The following is a 20090-nucleotide window of genomic DNA, read 5'->3' as shown; positions in this document are numbered from 1 at the left end:
GTCGCGATTGGAGAATTTCTTCCGCCAAGTTCACGATTTCTTAAATATTCCACCACCGACATGTTCATTAATTTTTTATTCCGTTGCTCGCACACTTTAGTCTTATTCACTTTTTTAATGTTTTTTTTCACAACGTGCATTGTGGACACTTTTTTAATGTTTTTTTTCACGTGCATTGTGGACACATATTGCACGGAAATGTTAGATATAACGGATCTCTGCAATTAGAATAGTATCGTCCATCCGTTGCATCCAATGTCTGAATCACATGTTTTCGTACGGCATACATCTCTATGGGGTCTACACCTTGCAGCCTAATCATACAGGACGCACATACTGCTAAAGCGCCGCCAGTCGAGTAATAAAAGGATATCGTGCAATATTTTTTTCGTCCGCTTAATGCATTAATTTCTGCGATAGATACTATTTTTGATCTGACTAGTGCAGAGTCACTATCCTCACTGCAGTCACTAATACAGTCACTGTCGGACGACAACACGCGATCTTCGTCTTCGTTTTCCATTTTATGTATTATCACACAATATATATATCACAGAAGACTAACAGAACACTATCTTTTTTCTGACAAAACACTTTCCGAGAGAACACTATTTTTTGCTACCGACGTGTCGATGCGTTTTCAAATGATGTACTATGATCTGCTGCGCTTCGATCCTTCTTATATTCGACCAACAAGCTTTCAGAGACTGTTGGGGGTTGACACGAAAGAAAATTTTCTTGCAAATGTACCTAGGATCGTAGAAAAAATGCGCTATTATATTACACAGATTGCTTGAAAAGGTTGGACTGAAATATCTCAAAAATGTAAGTTTATGAAATAAAGTCATAAAAATATGTATAAGAGTAAAAAAAAAAAAAAAAGAATATAAAAGGTTTTCTATAGTATTCCATTTGGAAGAAAATTTTCTTTGTATCCCCCGATAATCTCTGAAAGCTTGTCCGCTTAATCTCTATTGTTTATACGTCGAACGGGAAAAAAAACCTGGAATTATCTATTACGGGTGTACCTCGAGAGTACAAAGCAGCCGAACATCGGCGCTGATATGTAAACGAGGGAGACACCTCCGATTAGTCAATCAAAGCCAATTGTGTCCAATTGTATTGTGTCTAATCGAGTAATCCCCAGACAAAGCAGCCGATCATTAGCGCTATTAAAATTTTTCCTTAAAAAATAAAATTTTTCCTTAAAAAATAAAATAAAATACAATAAAATAAAAGAACAATAAAAAGGATTAGGTCCGCAAAATCTTTTTCAAAATATATAATAAAATACAATATATATAAAAATATATATAAAAATATATATAAATATATATAAATATATATAAAATATATATAAAAATATATAATAAAATACAATAAAATAAAATAAAAGAACAATAAAAAAGATTAGGTCCCCAAAATCTTTTTCAAAATATAATAAAATACAATAAAATAAAATAAAAGAACAATAAAAAAGATTAGGTCCCCAAAATCTTTTTCAAAATATAATAAAATATAAAATATAATAAAATATAATAAAATACAATAAAATAAAATAAAAGAACAATAAAAAGGATTAGACCCAAAAAAGGATTAGACCCAAAAAAGGATTAGGCCTAAAATCCTTTTCAAAAGAATACCGCTCTTTTGTTTATGCTTGTCATTAACGTGACCCCCCCCAACCTCCGCGTGACGTCATACCCCCGCTCCGCTGAGATCCCCTCGCACCTCACCTCCCTCAGAGGACCTGGGTTAGAACCGGCCTACTACATCTACTCGCTACATAAGCGTGTTTCACGTTATTAAAGCGCTATAGTACCCAGACAACACACATGTCCAAAAAACATCTAAAAAACGACTTAAAAACGTCTTCTAGAAAGTCCTCTAGACATCTTTAAGACATCTTTTGGCCTTTTTGTGCTGTCTGGGTAGCGCTATAAAAGTACGTTTCAGGACTTTCTGCTACAATTGTAGCGGTCGCCATTTTTTTCTGCTACAATTGTAGCAAAAAAGCTGTAGCGCTACTGTAGCGATGCGACCCCGAAACACACCCATTATTGCATATGATCTTTTTTTCATTTTGGTAATATTTATTATTGTAGTAATATACACATATATATTTTATTAAAATACTTTTATTGAAATTATTAAAACATTAAATTTTATGTGAAATAAAATAAGCATTTTAATTTTATATATATTATAAGCATTTTAATTTTATATATATTATACACGCATATACATATATATTACTATATAATATATGCTAAAGTGAAAAAAGATCACGCGCTGTTAATAATATGTAATAAAAATTAATAAATGTATGATGTTTCATACTTTTAAGATCCACAATTATGGATCTAGTACGGACATGAACCAATCGGTCGTTTTACCGTGGCAGCGAAAAGTGGATCCGGCCATGTAGTACCGCTGGTCGTAAAATGGATCCAGTTAGCGCCATTTTATGGCGGGTAAAAAGCATTCCCTGAAAAAGGGCAGCGTGACCCCTCTCAGTCTTCTCTCTGATCATACTATGTATCTCGAATGTTCTGAGAATATATGCATTGTACTTTTGCGATATTCTCCGAACATTCTCAGTATCTGTGCTGTTAGGGTTTCAATCCGCTTTAATACCGTTTTTTAGAGAACCTCTAGGAGAGAGAATGGACAACTGATCATGTGACATGTGATCAAGCTTTTTCATGATTGGCTGGCAGAAAATGTATCAATTTTAGCTATTGCGACGCCAATGCAAAATATGATGACACACAAATAGGACACACATGACACATATATATTAACCTATTTGTGTGTATCATATTTTGCATTGGCGTCGCAATAGCTAAAATTGATACATTTTCTGCCAGCCAATCATGAAAAAGCTTGATCAGTTGTCCATTCTCTCTCTTAGAGGTTCTCTACCGTTTTTGATACAGAAATCGATCGATTCAAATTACTTTTTGTTTTAATCGGTTTTAATCAACAATTTTCGGCAGGCTATTTTCAATCGATTTTAATACCGTATTTTTGGTGCAGAAATCCCGATCGATTCGAATTACTTTTTATTTTAATCGGTTTTAATCGACCATTTTCGGCAGGGAAGGTTGTAAGGCGAAAGACTCAAAAAATTGATCAATCACAATCGAGTATTCTCTTAATACTTGACTGTGATTGGTCAATTTCTTGAGTCTTACGCCTTACAACCTTATGCTACGGCCATTGTAGAATGGCCTTATAACTTTTATAAACGAGCCATGCGTTGCCGCGTCCTGTGTGCAGGAGTTCTAAGGACGGAATATGAATACTGGCCCTTATGCCTGTGCTCATTGGCTGCTAGTGCTACGTCTATATATTATTAAGTCGATGTGTAAAAGCATGGTGACACTAAATGTACAAGCAAGGATAGCGCAATTTCTTCCTAAATGTAATTTTACAAGATATAATACAAATCATAATCATGATATGATCAAACGATTGAACGACATCCGATCTTCAACCTTTAGTTTCAATAATCTTTCTTGGATAATCTGATACCGGTTTAATGTGACTTTCAAGTGGAATATTCTATTGGATAGCTCTCTTTGCTTGCACTTTTTAGAACTTTCAATTAAAATAAAATGGATATATCATGTATCGATGAGTGAGCGAGCAAGTAATTTAAGTGTAGAAAGTGTAGAAAATAAAACGGACAAATCGTTTTTCTTTAAGACAAAAAATTAAGTAAAGAGTAAGTGGCATTTAATAATTTCACAGAAGTATATATATATATATATATATATATATATATATATATATATAATCATTAAGAAAGTATTTAAGAAATTTTTTAATAATAGTTTGTTTGTGTATGATTTAATCTCATAGTAGAAAACACAAACTATTATCGTTTGACAAGCTGTCAATATCTTAAATATAAAACATAAAGCACTAATTTCAACGAATTTATAATTTTATTATTAAAAAATAATGTATTATTTCTTATTTCTATATATATATTAAAGTAAATAATTATTTAAATGTGACATTTGCATTTAATATATTTCGAAGATCATTTCTAATATATACGAAGAATATTCTCATATATTACAAATATAAAAATTAATAAATTTTTCCAGTTATTAAAGATGATTGTATCAAAATAATATGCAATACTTAATAGTAACGAAAAGACTACTACCCATACAGCACAGATCATTGTTGTTACATTGCAGCAACATCGCAATATTGTTACAATATTGCTGCAATGTAACAATGGTCTGTGCTGTATGAGTAATACAATATTAAAATATTGAAATAAAAAAAGAAATAAATTGAATAAAAGTAATATAATATAATATTAAAAGAGGATAAATTTAATAATTAATTACAAAATATTATGTGTGCTAGTTGATTCTGTTTTATATCTACACAAATATCATATTTTATCATATTTATCCTTATATATTTGTGTTATATAATTTTTTTGGATAAAATAATATAGAAAATATCAATTAAACAAGTTATTTAATAAGGACAGCTATATAATTAATGTTTAATTTATTCTAAAATATATAATATATAATAATATATAAATTAAAAATATTTATTTTATATTTATTTCATATTTATTTTCAGAAAACCAGATAAGTTCCATGTTAGTTCATATATTTATATTACGTATTATATTGATACATATTATATATAATACATCTTATATATAAAAAATACCTTATTTAAATCATTTTCAGTTGAGGATATATCATTACAAAAAAAATTAGTTAATGATAAAAAGATTTTATTTTACAAAAAATATGTTATACAGGGTGTCCCATTTTAATGTCCCACCCCAAATAACTTTCTTATTTTTAATTTTAGAAAAAGATGTTTCAGACAAAAGTTGTATGGTTTCGAGGGGGACATAAGATGGTATCATTGGTTTGACCTTGAAGAATTATTTGGAAGTCACATTAAGGTCACCTTCAATTTCTTAAATGGAACCTACATTTTCTCATTACATATTCTTATAGCTTATCTTGAGAGCTTTCCAAAACACTAAAATAAAATATTTTTTCGTTGAGTACTTTTCGAGTTATGAGGCTTGAAATCATTTCTTAATTTTACATAAACTGTAATATATCTAGTAAAATATTCATTTTTCGATTATCTTGCCTTAATACTTTTATGTACAAAATAATGAGAGAAATCAATTGGTGTAAAAAAAACACATAGTTGTTTCAAAGAAAAAATATGTAATTGTTAATTGCAAATTACATATTTTTTTCTTAAAAACAACTGTAATGTGTTGTTTTTTCTTTACACCAATTGATTCCTCTCATTATTTTGTACATAAAATTATTAAGGTAAGATAATCGAAAAATGAATATTTCACAAGATATTTTACGGTTTATGTAAAATTAAGAAATGATTTCAAGCCTCATAACTCGAAAAATACTCAATGAAAAAATATTTTATTATAGTGTTTTGGAAAGCTCTCGAGATAAGCTACAAGAATATGTAATGAGAAAATGTAGGTTCCATTTAAGAAAGGTAACCTTCATGTGACCTTTAAATAACTCTTCAAGGTCAAACCAATGGTATCATCTTATGTCTCCCTCGAAACCATACAACTTTTGTAACTTCGGAAACATTTTTTTCTAAAATTAAAAATAAGAAAGTTATTTGGGGTGGGACATTAAAATAGGACACCCTATATAAATTAATCAGTTATGTTATAATCAAAAAAAGTTTTATACTTATTTAAAATATGTAAAAAATTTGGTATAATATTAATAAAAGTTTTATATTAATAAAATTAATAAACTTAGTATAATAAAATTAGTATAATAAAATTAATAAACTTAGTATAATATTAATATAAAATTGGTAGATATATATTATCTGAAATAAATATATTTTCTGTTTAAATAATATTTAGATGTATAGAAATCTATTTATATTTTTAATTATATTTTATGCATTAATGTAACTAATTTATGTTTAACTATAAATTTAGACAAATATATTAAAGATATACTATTAAATATATCTATATTACTTATAGAGAAGAAGTTATCTTCTGATTATTTTTATTTTAACAAAAGCAAAGTATTTTATTGGAAAAACTTATCTATAATTTTATTCATAAAAGACATAATCCATTTATAACTAATTTATCTTGCCTTGAGATACATATAACTGATTAATTTATATAACATATTTTTTATTACAATATAAAATCTTTTTATTGTTAACTAATTCTTTTTTGTAATGATATATTCTGAATTAAAAATGATTTAAATAAGGTATTTTTATATACAAGATGTATCATATATAATTTCATGTATCAATATTTAATTTACTTATTTAATATAACCTTTATGTGTAAATGTTATCAATATAATAAATATTAATTTCAATAATGTAAGAAAAACATTTAAGAAAATAGATATGAATGAATAATTAGCAAGTCATTATTAATCAAAATTATTTTGTTATTAAATTCTATTATTTTCATCAAATTTCAAGTAGATATAAATCTAAAAAAAATTACCTTGAATTGAAAATTTATTTTGAGTTTACAATTTGCTGTTTACAAAAGAAAATCAATAATTATGTCTATTAGAAAAATAAAATAGAAGACTGAGTTAATTAATATTTTTTGGAGAATTATACTTATATATATATATATATATATATATATATATATATATATATAAAATATTAATTTATAAAATATATTAATGAAAAATATATTTATATGAAAATATATTATTATTAATATAAAAATTAATTATGTTAAAAAAACTATATTTAATCAAAAATATGTTTTTTTTTTCAATTTTATTCCAAACATATTTATAATTGTTATTTTCTTCAGTATGTTAATATATGAAACAAAATATTAATTGTATAAATAATTTGTGTCTGCATATTATTATATCTGTATCAAAAAATTATTTGAAGAAAAAAGAATAATAGAGAAATTTTTAACTATTCTTATTGTTAAATAATTGTAATTAGTTTAGCATTAGTACAAAAATGATATATTTTAAATATGTTTAAACATGTTCTAATATACTTTTAATAAATATTTTTTAAATTGATAGCAATCTTTAAAATGATAGCAATAGTTTAACATTATTTTTTTAAGATATTTAATTTTATTAACAAAAAGACATATATAAAGAATCGATGCAAGACCTATCATATGTTGTATATGTGTGTGTATGTGTTGACAGAATGCTAGCAAAAATACAATAAATAAATATAATAAGTTTGTCAATGGTACATTGATAACATTAATAAATCTATATTGGCAGATTGCTCAATTTCTGCTACTATTAAGTTGTTATGTTGACAATATGTTCTATTATCAGCAGATTTTATCAACGAAACATAAGTTTTTAATGTGGACACTATTTATGCCATTTTGTTGCAGTTCAAAATTGCGAACTATCAATATTGCTTTTTATTTACTAGATCTTCCCAGGTAGCAAGCATACGTCATTTTGACGTTTCAAATTGGTCATTCACTGACTATTCTTGACATCACGAATTGACATTTTTATGACGTAAAAGTGACGTATGTCATAGATTCTTAACGTCATGACATGTACCACATTTTGACGTCGTAAAATGTATTTTGACATCTTTTTCTTAGCATAATAATGTATTTAATAGCATTGTCAAATAAAGCAGATTAACCTATTTGAGAGCATCATTGAACAATTACAGCTATTCTATTCTTCAGAAGAATCTAGATCGGTTAAACTGCTTTATTCGAAAACGCTGGAAAACGCAAATATGGTAAGAAAATAGGTCATAAGTTTTATATTTGTTATTATTATTTTAAACATAAATAAAAACTTATATCTAATATCATGTAAAATTTTAACAAATAATATCTTTCGTTGCCTTTATAAAAATATATTTTACCAATCAACTGTATTATAAAAAAAATATATTTTTCGATACTTTAATTGCACTCAATTGATATAGCTAATATTTTCACTGTGCACTAATTTAATGAATACTTGAGTGGTTAAGCAACATGAGTCGTGCACAGATAAATGCATATCTTGAAAGAAAAATTGTTAAAGTCTGATCGCGAAAGTCATTTTATATAAAAAATTTTTAAAGATTTTTTTATAGAATCGATGTACTAACTAATCACATCAATAATATAATAATTGTCAGTTCATGATTGAAATATGACGTCAAAATAATGTTATATCAAGACGTCAATATAAAGTCATGTAGCAAATTAGTCATTTTGATGACACTTGACCATAAATGACCAGTTTGGAAAATGACGTGTCAAAATGACGTGTACTTGCTACCTGGGATATTATACTTCTGTATTATATTCAGAATATTTATGCAGAATATCCTATTTTTTATGCATCATTTTTTAACGATATATTTTTTAATTAATTTTGATATTAATTTTTCCTTAAAAAATATCAACGCATTAATAATTTTTAAGTGATTGGAAGAAAAACGTTTTTATAAATTAAAGACTATAAAGTATGCAATAAATAGATTAAAGATTTATTATTTTTTATAACTAATTTTAAATAAGATTTAATAAAATTTAAACTATAAAAATATACGATACTGAAGATTAGAAAACTACAATAGAAAATAAAATGTTAATTTGATATTTTTGTTAAAGAAAAGTTGATTTCAAAACTGATTTGGTTGGTTAATTGATTTGAGTTAAAGAAATATAATGAAAAATATATATAGAAAACATCTTAATATTACATTTTAAATATACATATAATAATTAAAATAATATAAAAATATATAATAATAAAATGTATATAATATTAAATATGTTTACATATAATAATTAAATTACATAATAATATATTCATACATGATTTTAATATATTTATCTTATAATTAATTTTATAATTATAATGAATTTACTTATAATTATAATTTATATGTAAATAATTAAAATATAATATATCAGATATCCATAAAGAGCAGAATTAAATTTTATATGTTAATGGAAATAAATAAAGAAAGTTTCTATAAACTTATATTTAAAAGTGCTTTATTAAAGAGTTAAATTTTCAAAATTAAATGTTCAAAAATAAGCGAGTAAAATTGTATTTATAACTCTTGTTAGGCAGAATTGCTAACAATATTATGCATATTATTCAGAAAAAACAGTTATTCACTGTAATTGTAAAAATAAATTCACAATAATTTAAATTAAAATTATATTATTAAACATATTAAAATCTAATAGAAATAAATGTGATAGAAATCTATAGATTCTATACATTAAGACATGTAAATAATAACTGAAAGTTATTTGTTTCCAAGTCAGCAAGTCTATTTAAGTTGCGTTTTGATATAAACTACCAGTACTAAAAATCTATAGTATACATGATGTAAACACAGCCTAAGGCTATATTAGAAACACAGAAGCTTATTAGAAACTTTAATAAAGTTTTTCACAGAAGCTTATTAGAAACTTTAATAAAGTTTCTAATAAGTTTCTGTTTAGTATGTATTAGAAACTTTGTATGTATGTAACTTTTGTCTGTATTAGAAACTTTAATAAAGTTTCTAATACAAAAACAAAATTGGCTACTAATCTTTGAAAGATTATAATTATTTAATAAAGCATTTTCGGATATAAGTTTATATGAACTTTTTCTTAGCTTTACTTATTCAACCTATTAACATATCGTTTACATTTGATCCTAATTTTTACATATATATATATATATATATATATATATATATATATTTACATAAACTTTTTATATTATACATACATATATATATATATATATATATATATATATATATATACAGGGTGGGGCATTTATCTTGAGACAAGATAATATCTCGATTGGAGTCGATTATTTTGAAAAAAGTTTTAGACAAAAGTCGTATGGTTTCAAGGGGGACATAAGATGGTGTTATTAGTTTGATCTTGAAGAGCCACCTGAAGGACACGCGAAGGTCAGCTCCAACTTTTTAAATGGGACACCCTATATGCTTTTGCATATTCTTGTAGCTCATCTCAAGAGCTTTCCAAAACACTATAATTAAGTTAGTTTTCATTAAGTACTTTCCAAGTTATGAGGCTTGAAATCATTTTTTAATTTTACATAAACCGTAAAATATCTTGTAAAATATTCATTTTTCGATTATTTTACCTTAATACTTTTATGTACAAAATAATGAGAGGAATCAATTGGTGTAAAGAAAAGACATAGTTATTTTTAAGAAAAAATATGTAATTGTTAATTGCAAATTACATTTTTTTTTTCGAAACAACTATGAGTTTTCTTTACACCAATTGATTTTTCTCATTATTTTGTACATAAAAGTATTAAGGTAAAATAATCGAAAAATGAATATTTTACAAGATATTTTACGGTTTATGTAAAATTAAAAAATGATTTCAAGCCTCATAACTTGGAAAGTACTTAATGAAAACTAACTTAATTATAGTGTTTTGGAAAGCTCTTGAGATGAGCTACAAGAATATGCAAAAGCATATAGGGTGTCCCATTTAAAAAGTTGGAGCTGACCTTCGCGTGTCCTTCAGGTGGCTCTTCAAGATTAAACTAATGACACCATCATATGTCCCCCTTGAAATCATACAACTTTTGTCTGAACAATTTTTTTGTATTCGGCTTACCAACGGAGTTATTCAGGTGGCCTGTTTTAGATGCCTCACCCTGTATATATATATATATATATATATATATATATATATATATATATATATCTGTGTGTATGTGTATAGTATATGTAATATTTAATATAATATTTTATATACCTAATAATGTAAATATATATTTAAATATATGATATTATATATTATATATTATATTTCTTTAATGTCCTATTCAAAATATGTAAAAATTAAAAAAATTATTTTACAATATTTTTCATTTATTAACACAAAACAAAACAAAATATATAATTTTTTTTTATTTATGTAAATATTTAATAAATTTTAATTTGATAATTATAATCTTTTATATTTAGAAGTTTTATGAAATAATATGATTGTATTTATTTGTTAGGAGGTGTATTAAAGAAATAAAAAAAGAGAGAGGATATTAATAATCAACTATATTCTGTGGATTACAAAGATCCTTCAATGATGTTTTCTTCAGGCCTTAATTGTAATCTCTCTTTTCCCAGTTGTTTGGGTTATCCACAAGATAGTGAGGAATTGATTCCAAAAATGGCACGTGAGCCAATCATTCTTAATGTTTATGATATGGTAAGCTATCATTTTCAACATATTACAACAAATAAATATTATTAAGAATTATTTATTGTTATTACTTATTAATTTTTATAAATTTAGTTTATATATATATATATATATATATATATATATATATATATATACACACATACACACACACACACGCATACATACACAGGCTGTTCGGTATCTCGGGACAAAGTAAAGCCATAAATAGATCTCGTTAAACTGAACTAAAAAATCTTTTATTATTTTACAAAAACCACGTAAAATTTCGAGATTTTAATTAAAAAAGATCGACCAATGCGTGGCTAGAAGCGTGTAGCAGCGAAGGCGGTCTCACTGTATCTTGATAGCGCACGGCGAAGCAGTGAGTGAGAAGGGAGCGGTGGATAGACTTTGAAATATGATGGTGGCATGCGCTTCTAGTCATGAGAGCCACCCTTATATATATATATATATATATATATATATATATATATATATATATATATGGGTATTCCTGAAAGGTCTCGTCAAACTTTAACAATAGATGCTACGTATCAAAACAAAGCAAAATGTTCATATAAACATGGATCCGGAAATGCCGCCCTTCTGAGATAACACAGGCTGAAGTCACGTATCTTAGGTCTATTTGGTTCAATCACTGTAGTAATGATTTGCAGATAAGATGTTCAAAGTGGCTATCATGAGCAGCAATAGTGAGCACGTACTTAACGTAATACGTACAGTAAACTTCTTTACTGTCAGAATCTGTGGACCACAGATCAAAACAAAGCAATATCTTATAGCAAGAGCTTATCTAATGCAAATCATTACTACAGTTATTGAGCCAAATAGGCCTATGAAGATACGTGACTTCACCCTGTATTATCTCAGAAAGGGGGCATTTCCGGATCAATGTTTATATGGATATTTGCTTTATTTTGATACGTAGCATCTATGGTTAAAGTTTGACAAGACCTTTTAAGAACACTCTGTGTATATATATATATATGTATATATATATATATATATATATATATATATCTGAATTATATATATATATACATACAGGATGTCCCAATTATCTTCTGTCATCTTTCAAAGACAGATTCCTGGAATCATCTGAAGATTTTTCCTCAACGAAGATGTCGAGGCACTAATAATTTTCGAATTATAAGTGATTGGAAATAAGGGGTTTTTCGTAAACTAAGCTTTGTAGAAATAAAATATTAACAAAACCACATTTGTTGATTAATTTTAAATAGAGTTTACTTTAGTGGAATTTTAATTTAAGACTTAATTGCAAAGATATATGATGACAAAAATCAGGAACATGCAAAAAATGATGGCCTTCATTGACATTTTCGCTGAGGAAAAATCGTCTTCAAATGATCCCAGGAATCTGTCTTTGAAAGATGACGGAAGATAACCGCGACACCCTGTATATATATATGTTCTCGATGTTCTATTTCAGTACTGGATAAATGAATATACTACACCTATTGGTCTTGGTGTATTTCATTCAGGAGTGGAAATATATGGAACAGGTATATATTTGAAAAATTATCAATTATGAAATAGGAATTTGAAATGTATTTCTGCTATAGAATATGCATATGGTGGTCATGCTCAACCAAGAAGTGGTATTTTTGAAATCACACCAAGGGTAGCCGAAGAATTAGGCGAACAATTTAGATATAGGTACAATTTTTATTTTTTATATAAAGATACTCTTTAAAATTAAAATCTGTAGTGTATTATATGGTTATGTTATAGACAATCTGTTCATATTGGATATACAGATTTCACAGAAGAAGATGTTTCAAGAATTATTACAGAGTTAGGTAAAGATTTTAGAGGGGACCGTTACCATTTGATGAATAAAAATTGTAATCATTTCAGCAGTCAGTTTACACTGGTATATTATTTTTCTTAACAACATAGATATATAGTATAAACAATATAATGAAAATCAATATATTTCAGATTCTATGTGGACAGGAAATACCTGGTTGGGTAAATCGTTTAGCATATTTCAGTTCATGTGTACCCTTTCTACAACGTTGTTTACCAAAGGAATGGCTAACGCCTGATGCTTTGCAACATTCTCTCAGTCAAATTAGTCATCACGAAAGTACACCACCATCGGATACTTCATTGTAACATTTAGTTAATATCGTTAAAATGCACGGTCTAAAATACCATAGAAGTTATACATTCTAGGTAATATTAAATATGGATGGAAAAAATATTAATTAGAGCTATGACTTTGCCAAGATTTGAAAATCTAAGAAACTAAACCGTCAAAGCAAGGTACAAATTTGATATTGTACACTTGAATGCGACTGCTAACAATTAGTACTAAAAAGATTGCCTTTGTTGCAACACATCTCCTAAGATGGCAATCTGCAATGTCGCATGTGTTCTTTGTTGAATAATACAGTCAAGATACTATAGTTACATAATGAATAGATTACATATAAATTCAAATTATAACACAAGGAACTTGTATGTTAATGAAAACAAAACTTGTTATACTAGAAAAGAATAATTACTAAAATTAATTTTTTTACAAAAGTTTTTATTTCATATTTGAAGCTGTAAAGCACTAATAAGTTTTAAAGTATGATGAATGAACGTCATATATAAATGTGTGTGTGTGTGTATAAATTATATGTAAGAAATATGCAATAATGTTTAATGATCTAATTACTTTCTATAATTTGTGTGTGGGTATACACACATCTATACATGTGTGTGTGTGTGTGTGTATACACATCTATACATGTGTGTATGTATGTGTGTGTGTGTGTGTATGTATATATATATATATATATATATATATATATATATATATATATACATACACACATACATGTATAGATTTTATATCTTGTATAGAATGTTTTATTGTAAATATTTTAAATAGCATATTCTGAAAATGAATTAGAATCGGAAATTCTACTAGGATAATGTTAATGTTTTTTTTATTATAAGTAATTGAAGTTAATAATATCACATGAAATTTCCATATTCAAGTTTGTAATACATACGTATTTTCTCATCTGTTCTTAGTCTATAAATTCAATCAAAAACAAATCGATATAATAGGTTAATAGCAGATCTATATTATTATCTATATTAGAGTTGAGGCTATATAGAGCGTTATGTTCGTTATGTACATTATGTTTACTATGCATGTGGAAAGTGACAACCTGTATTGACAATGTAAGTAGCTATACTATATACGTATAAAGATTGCGTTCCCATGATGTAAGAAATACTGGACAGAGCATAAAGTACTCTTTTAGACGAGGGGAGTGAAATCTGAGGGGTAAGGGGTTTATTGTTGCGGCCATCTTAGATGCATCAGATTTAGATCTATTTTCACGTCGCACGGACGTAAATCGAATAAAATATGAGAGATTCCGTGAAATCATCTATCATCTGAAATCGCTGTGTTATTCCGAATCATTTTTGAATATTAAGAAATTCAAAAATATCACACTTCGTGAAATTAATATCCGTCGCCATCTTACATGCCTCATATTCCGTTGCAGTAGACATTTCTTTCCCCTCACCCTTTGAGCTTCACCCCCGCAACAATACACTCTGTCCAGTATTTCTTACGTCCATGTGCGTTCCGACCATTGAACTATATAACATACTGGAAGCCGCGCAAAGATACGTTTTGTTTATTATTCCCGAGCCGAGAGAGACAGATGCTAAGTTGTCATGCTGTCCTTGTCTTACATATTACCTGAGCTGAAAACATTAGTCTAAAGAAATGTAGCATGTGCAATGTAATACGTATTTGTTCAAATAATACGTATTTGTTCAAATTTTTGTAATACAAAATATGAATTGATTGCACATTTAATCTGATCAATCAATGCAGAGGCAAAATATATTTTAAGATAGTACATACATACAGTTTTGTTTTATCTACTATGGTGTGAGAACTTTAGACGAATCGATTGTAATACGAGAAGAATTAGAGAAACAAAGAACGCATCATCTTTTAGCGCCTCCTTGTCTAACAGGCTGGATCGGCCACTTTCTATGGTAGCGCGGCTTCCAGTATGTTATATAGTTCAATGGTTCCGACATAAACTGCCAATACTGAAAATCTATAGTATACGTGACGTAAATTAGTGAATATTGGAACCATAGACATAGTAAGTATAGACCGAGCATCCATTGTATAAAGGTGCAATTTCATTGACGCTTTTTAGCGTCAATGAAATTGCACCTTAAAGGTGCCTTTACATGGGAGCGTCTGAGCATCGAGCGTTAAAGCGTCGAAAAGTGTGACAAGCGCAGTGTGCCTATGCCAATGTTTCATGCATTCGTGATTAAAAATATTGTTTTTATTGATTTTCAACGTGCACACTCCACACGTTATATCTTATACAAAGAATATATTGTAATAAATAATATTCATGTTGTAATAATATATGTTTAGAAGACATACTTATGCCAATTATTCCTTCTATGTTTGGTTATGTTGTACTACGTTGCTAATCGCGCAATTCTATAATATATATTGTATAATAATATCTATTATATATTATATATATTAATACATTTTCTATGAAGAATATACAATCTACTTATCTCTACGGTATCTATTAAATTTTTATTACTAAACATTGTATTAGCGTCAAGATGCTGGAATCTGCCTGTTTAGAATTATGCGCAAGGGTGCTGCGCACGTGTTTTTGACGCTCAACGCTTGACGCTAAACGCTTCCATCTAAAGACGTCTTAAGGTGCGGCCTCATTGACGCTAAAAAGTAGCGTCAACCATTGGTTGAACAAAGAGGTAAGTATACTTACCTCTTTGTTCAACCAATGGTTGACGCTACTTTTTAGCGTCAATGAGGCCGCACCTTTAAGCGTTAAGCATATGAAAAGAAAGATAAAAGATGTAAGATGAGTTTCTTTCTCTTTTCAATGCCGGAGAGGAGCACTTCTCCATATCTCCTCGCGCCGGTTCGTCATGGAGGGGCGAGGAGATGAGAAGTGCTCCCGACTTCTCCGGCATTAAAAAGAGAAAGAAACTCATCTTACATCTTTTGTCTTTCTTTTCGTATGCTTAACGCTTATATACAATGGATGCTCGGTCTATATTTAGGCCGGTATTCATAGTCCGATCTTATATTTGAGATCGTCTTAAGTTCGAGCTTGAAATGCTACGCAGCTATTTGATTGGTTGAAGGAGGTCTTAAATTAACCTCGAAGCAGACTTAAGACAATCTTAAATATAAAATCGGACTATGAATACCGGCCTATGTCTATGATCAGAACACTACAAGAGAGTGTTTACGACAACTAATCGGATCCGTGATGCAATGGTACTCAGCGATAGACTTCCTAAATTTCCCTAGACTAATCCAGATCAATGATGCGTCTCTGGAGTAATCGAATTAGATTAACAGTCAGAAAGAAATTGCGATCAAGCTGATGGAAAAAATTGTGAAAAACATTATAAGAAAATATAGAAGATACTTTATTATTATTTTCTATGTATGTTTTCTAAATAAGAAAAGTCTAAGTAATATTGTAACGAATAAAAACTTCACATATTACATATTTAATTGATAAACTTTCAAAAATTAATTACAAGATAAATAAGAAATTCATGGTAAAATTTAGTTATTGCTACATACATACATTTTGTTATTTTTAGTATTATTTTGCAAATTAATATTGTTTATTATATTAATAATTAAAATAAAGTGAGGTTTAGAGTTATTCTTATTTTATAGAAAACATCTTATTCCAGTAAAATACATTTGTTTATTAATACATATTTGATAAATAAATATATATTAATTAAAAGAATAATAAAGTACCTTCCATATTTTCTTATGATGTTTTTCACAATTTTTTCGATCGGCTTGAACGCAATTTCTTTCGATGACTGTTAATCTAATTCGATTCCTCCAGAGACACAACATTGATCCGGATTAGTCTAGGAAAATTTAGGAAGTCTATCGCTGAGTACCACTGGTCAGTCCGTTCAGAGATCCGATTAGTTGTCGTAAACACCCAGAGAGCATATATTGGGTGCTTTCCAATTGAGATATCCCTAGACACTTTTATGCACACGGCGACACAAGTCGCGTTCCAATTGCCGTAACTGCCGACACAACTTTACACATCCGTACTCAGCTCGAGGGCTACTAGTCAACTTGTGTAACCTTCTGTTTTCTAGGGACAAATGAAATATGCGGTTACAGACTGACGGCGATTATGTTGGCAATTTTCTTTTCGTTTTATCCTTTTTAATTAAAAGACAACCATTAAAGTACACCATACAAATACAAAAATGGACAATAAAAATATTAAAAGTATCATTGAAGTAAGTAATTCAAATTAATGAGTTTTTGTACAATTAATTTTTTTATTATATTTAATAAATAAAATAAAATTGTCTCTTTTGCATATTATTTGCAGGTTAGATATATTACTGATTAAATTTTCATTCATATTTATATATTAATATAATATGCATTTATATATTTTATTTATATATTATTTATATATTATATAATATTATGCAAAATTACCAATGAGATACTAGCAAAAGAGACAGACATAGGCCTCGCATGTAGTATCTCTCTCTTCACCGCGGGCTGACGCCTGTCTACACGCAATGGTCAATCCATTTTATATATCGATGCTATCACCCTCAGCATGGATTAAAAAATATCAAGATGGACATGGTTATGAAGAATCCTAACCCTCCACTCGAAAGTCGCACATTAACTTTGTTCCAATTGAGTCGTGCACATCGCTACACTTTGTGCCTTCCTGTGTATGTTTGTGTTAAGATGTGTTAAACAATTGGAAAGCACCCATTGCTGATACTGCTTGAAAAGTGAAGCCAACATTAGAGTGCAAATATATCATTTTCTCTTTCATGATCTAAAAACAGCGATATACAAATGTGCATAATTAGTACGCGATCGCACGACGAATGTTCGATTCGATTGCAACGATTCTAGAATGGGTAAAAAGGGAAATATATCTTCTTAGTCCGCTTAATGCGACCATTGGTTGTAACATTTTACACTGGTTGAAAAATGCCCAAAGAAAGTAAAGCCCCTTGCACAATGCTAGACAACAGGCAATAAGAACAGAAATAGTATCTATTCTTTACTCCTAATGGCGAATATTTTCTGTTCCTCATATTTATTAGTAAATAGTTTTTATTCCCTATTTCTATTGCCTGTTGCCTAGCATTATGCAAAGGGCTTTACTTTCTTTGGGCATTTTTCAACCAGTGTAAAATGTTACAACCAATGGTCGCATTAAGCGGACTTAACGGTAAGTAGCAATCGAATATGATTGGTTTCTACTTTCAGGTCCGACCAATCAGCGTCGAATTACATCGGAAAATTTAGTAATGTTACCCAACTGTTGAGTTTGCTGAATGCGGCTGATGGCTGCGTTCAGCAAGATAAGCTGCTTTGCAACTGTTGTAAAATTCGTGAATCTGATTGGTGTATGCCCTTAGATTTAGCCAAAATTAAGAGCCTATACCAATCAGATTTACGAATTTTACAACAGTTGCAAAGCGCTTTTTTTGCTGAACACAGCCATTGTTACAGTGTAAAGGTGTCTTTTTATACGCAGCATGCAGCAGCAGCAAATCAGTCACGTGATCAAAATTCACTAAAGCATATTTGCTGCTCATGAAAAGGAATAGCTGCAGCAGCACTGGCCGGCAAGATCACATGTCAACAGGGCATTTAAGGAAGACAGCAGTAGTACATAAACAAATTATAACTTAAAAATAATATTGCAGAGTTGAGCTTTTAACAGTTTAATTTAAATTTTGAGTTTAATAATCAAAAATGTCATATAATCAAAAATTGTATCAATGGCACAGAAAATGTGAGAAAACCATTTAAAAACATAATATTGAAACTTTACGAAACACTTTGACAAAAAGTTGCAATTGCAGCAGCAGCTAGTGCAATTGTAATTTGGGCTAATAAAATTTTGAAAGAAAAGCGGCATTATAAAAAAAAAGGATTTGGGTGATTGAATTGTTTCAACAACGTCGCCGTAATGGATTTTATTATTTTATTACTTTACCTATATTAATGTTGGAAGACTTGAGTTTTCGAAATTATTTTCAAATGGATACTACTCAATTTGGAGAATTATTGCAATTTACATTGTTGAGTGCAGATTATAAGATGTATATATACATATATATATATATATATATATATATATATATATATATATACATATAGTGTACACTGCGCGACGATTTGTTCCGCGGCCCCTCTCTCGCGGGGCAAGGGGAGCGTAGAAGTGACCAATCAGCTGGCAGCATGGCAGTGGCTGATTGGTTAGAGGCGGAACGAATCGTTGTCGCGGAGTGTACGCGGAAGTATGTGAACAAGCGAGAAGGTAATAAGAGGGAGCGAAATGGCAATAAGAGTGAGCGAAATAGGAATAGAACAAGCAACGAAGACTCGAAAACCGAGTCTTTCTTGCAGTCTGGCATACTATTTCTCTCTCGCTCCCTTCTGTTATTGTTTCACTCGCTCTTACGTATTCATATACTGTCATATACTGTTCATCTCGTTATCAAGCCTGCCGCTGGCAAGCAACCGGTGACAAATTGTGAGAAATAAATAAATTAATCATTTTAAGATATATTTATAAGGGTATGCGAATAATTTTCATGGAACAATGAAAATTTTGCGACAATGACGACAAATTTTAAAACAACATCAAGCGCGGTATCAATCGGATAAATGTAGTTAAATATATATAATCAAAATTTTTATTATCAGATCAATTAAAAATTATTCGATTTATGTCGTGTTTGATATCATTTTAAT

General features: G+C 28.6%; 1 protein-coding gene across 1 annotated transcript; it reads left to right on the top strand.

The window, feature by feature from the left end:
* Positions 1-3360: 3360 nt before the first annotated feature.
* Positions 3361-14017, top strand: LOC105252872 (deubiquitinase DESI2). Its single transcript, XM_025415018.1, has 6 exons — positions 3361-3730; positions 11046-11248; positions 12696-12768; positions 12829-12922; positions 12998-13139; positions 13208-14017. The coding sequence occupies exons 2-6, from the start codon at positions 11123-11125 to the stop codon at positions 13382-13384; spliced, it is 612 nt and encodes a 203-aa protein (XP_025270803.1). The 5' UTR covers positions 3361-3730; positions 11046-11122; the 3' UTR covers positions 13385-14017.
* The last annotated feature ends 6073 nt before the right edge of the window (positions 14018-20090 follow it).

This window comes from Camponotus floridanus, unplaced genomic scaffold (assembly GCF_003227725.1).
Source record: "Camponotus floridanus strain SB8 unplaced genomic scaffold, Cflo_v7.5 scaffold93, whole genome shotgun sequence".
Taxonomy (NCBI): domain Eukaryota; kingdom Metazoa; phylum Arthropoda; class Insecta; order Hymenoptera; family Formicidae; genus Camponotus; species Camponotus floridanus.
Note: the sequence above shows the minus strand (reverse complement) of the source record. Positions and strands in the feature narration are given on the sequence as shown.

What these genes read in the sequence shown, in the direction of transcription:
- LOC105252872 (XM_025415018.1), top strand. Translation starts at nt 11,123, where the DNA reads ATGATGTTTTCTTCAGGCCTTAATTGTAATCTCTCTTTTCCCAGTTGT. An exon ending in AGTGGAAATATATGGAACAG is followed by an intron (nt 12,769 to 12,828) that starts GTATATATTTGA and finishes TTTCTGCTATAG; the next exon opens with AATATGCATATGGTGGTCAT. An exon ending in GGCGAACAATTTAGATATAG is followed by an intron (nt 12,923 to 12,997) that starts GTACAATTTTTA and finishes GTTATGTTATAG; the next exon opens with ACAATCTGTTCATATTGGAT.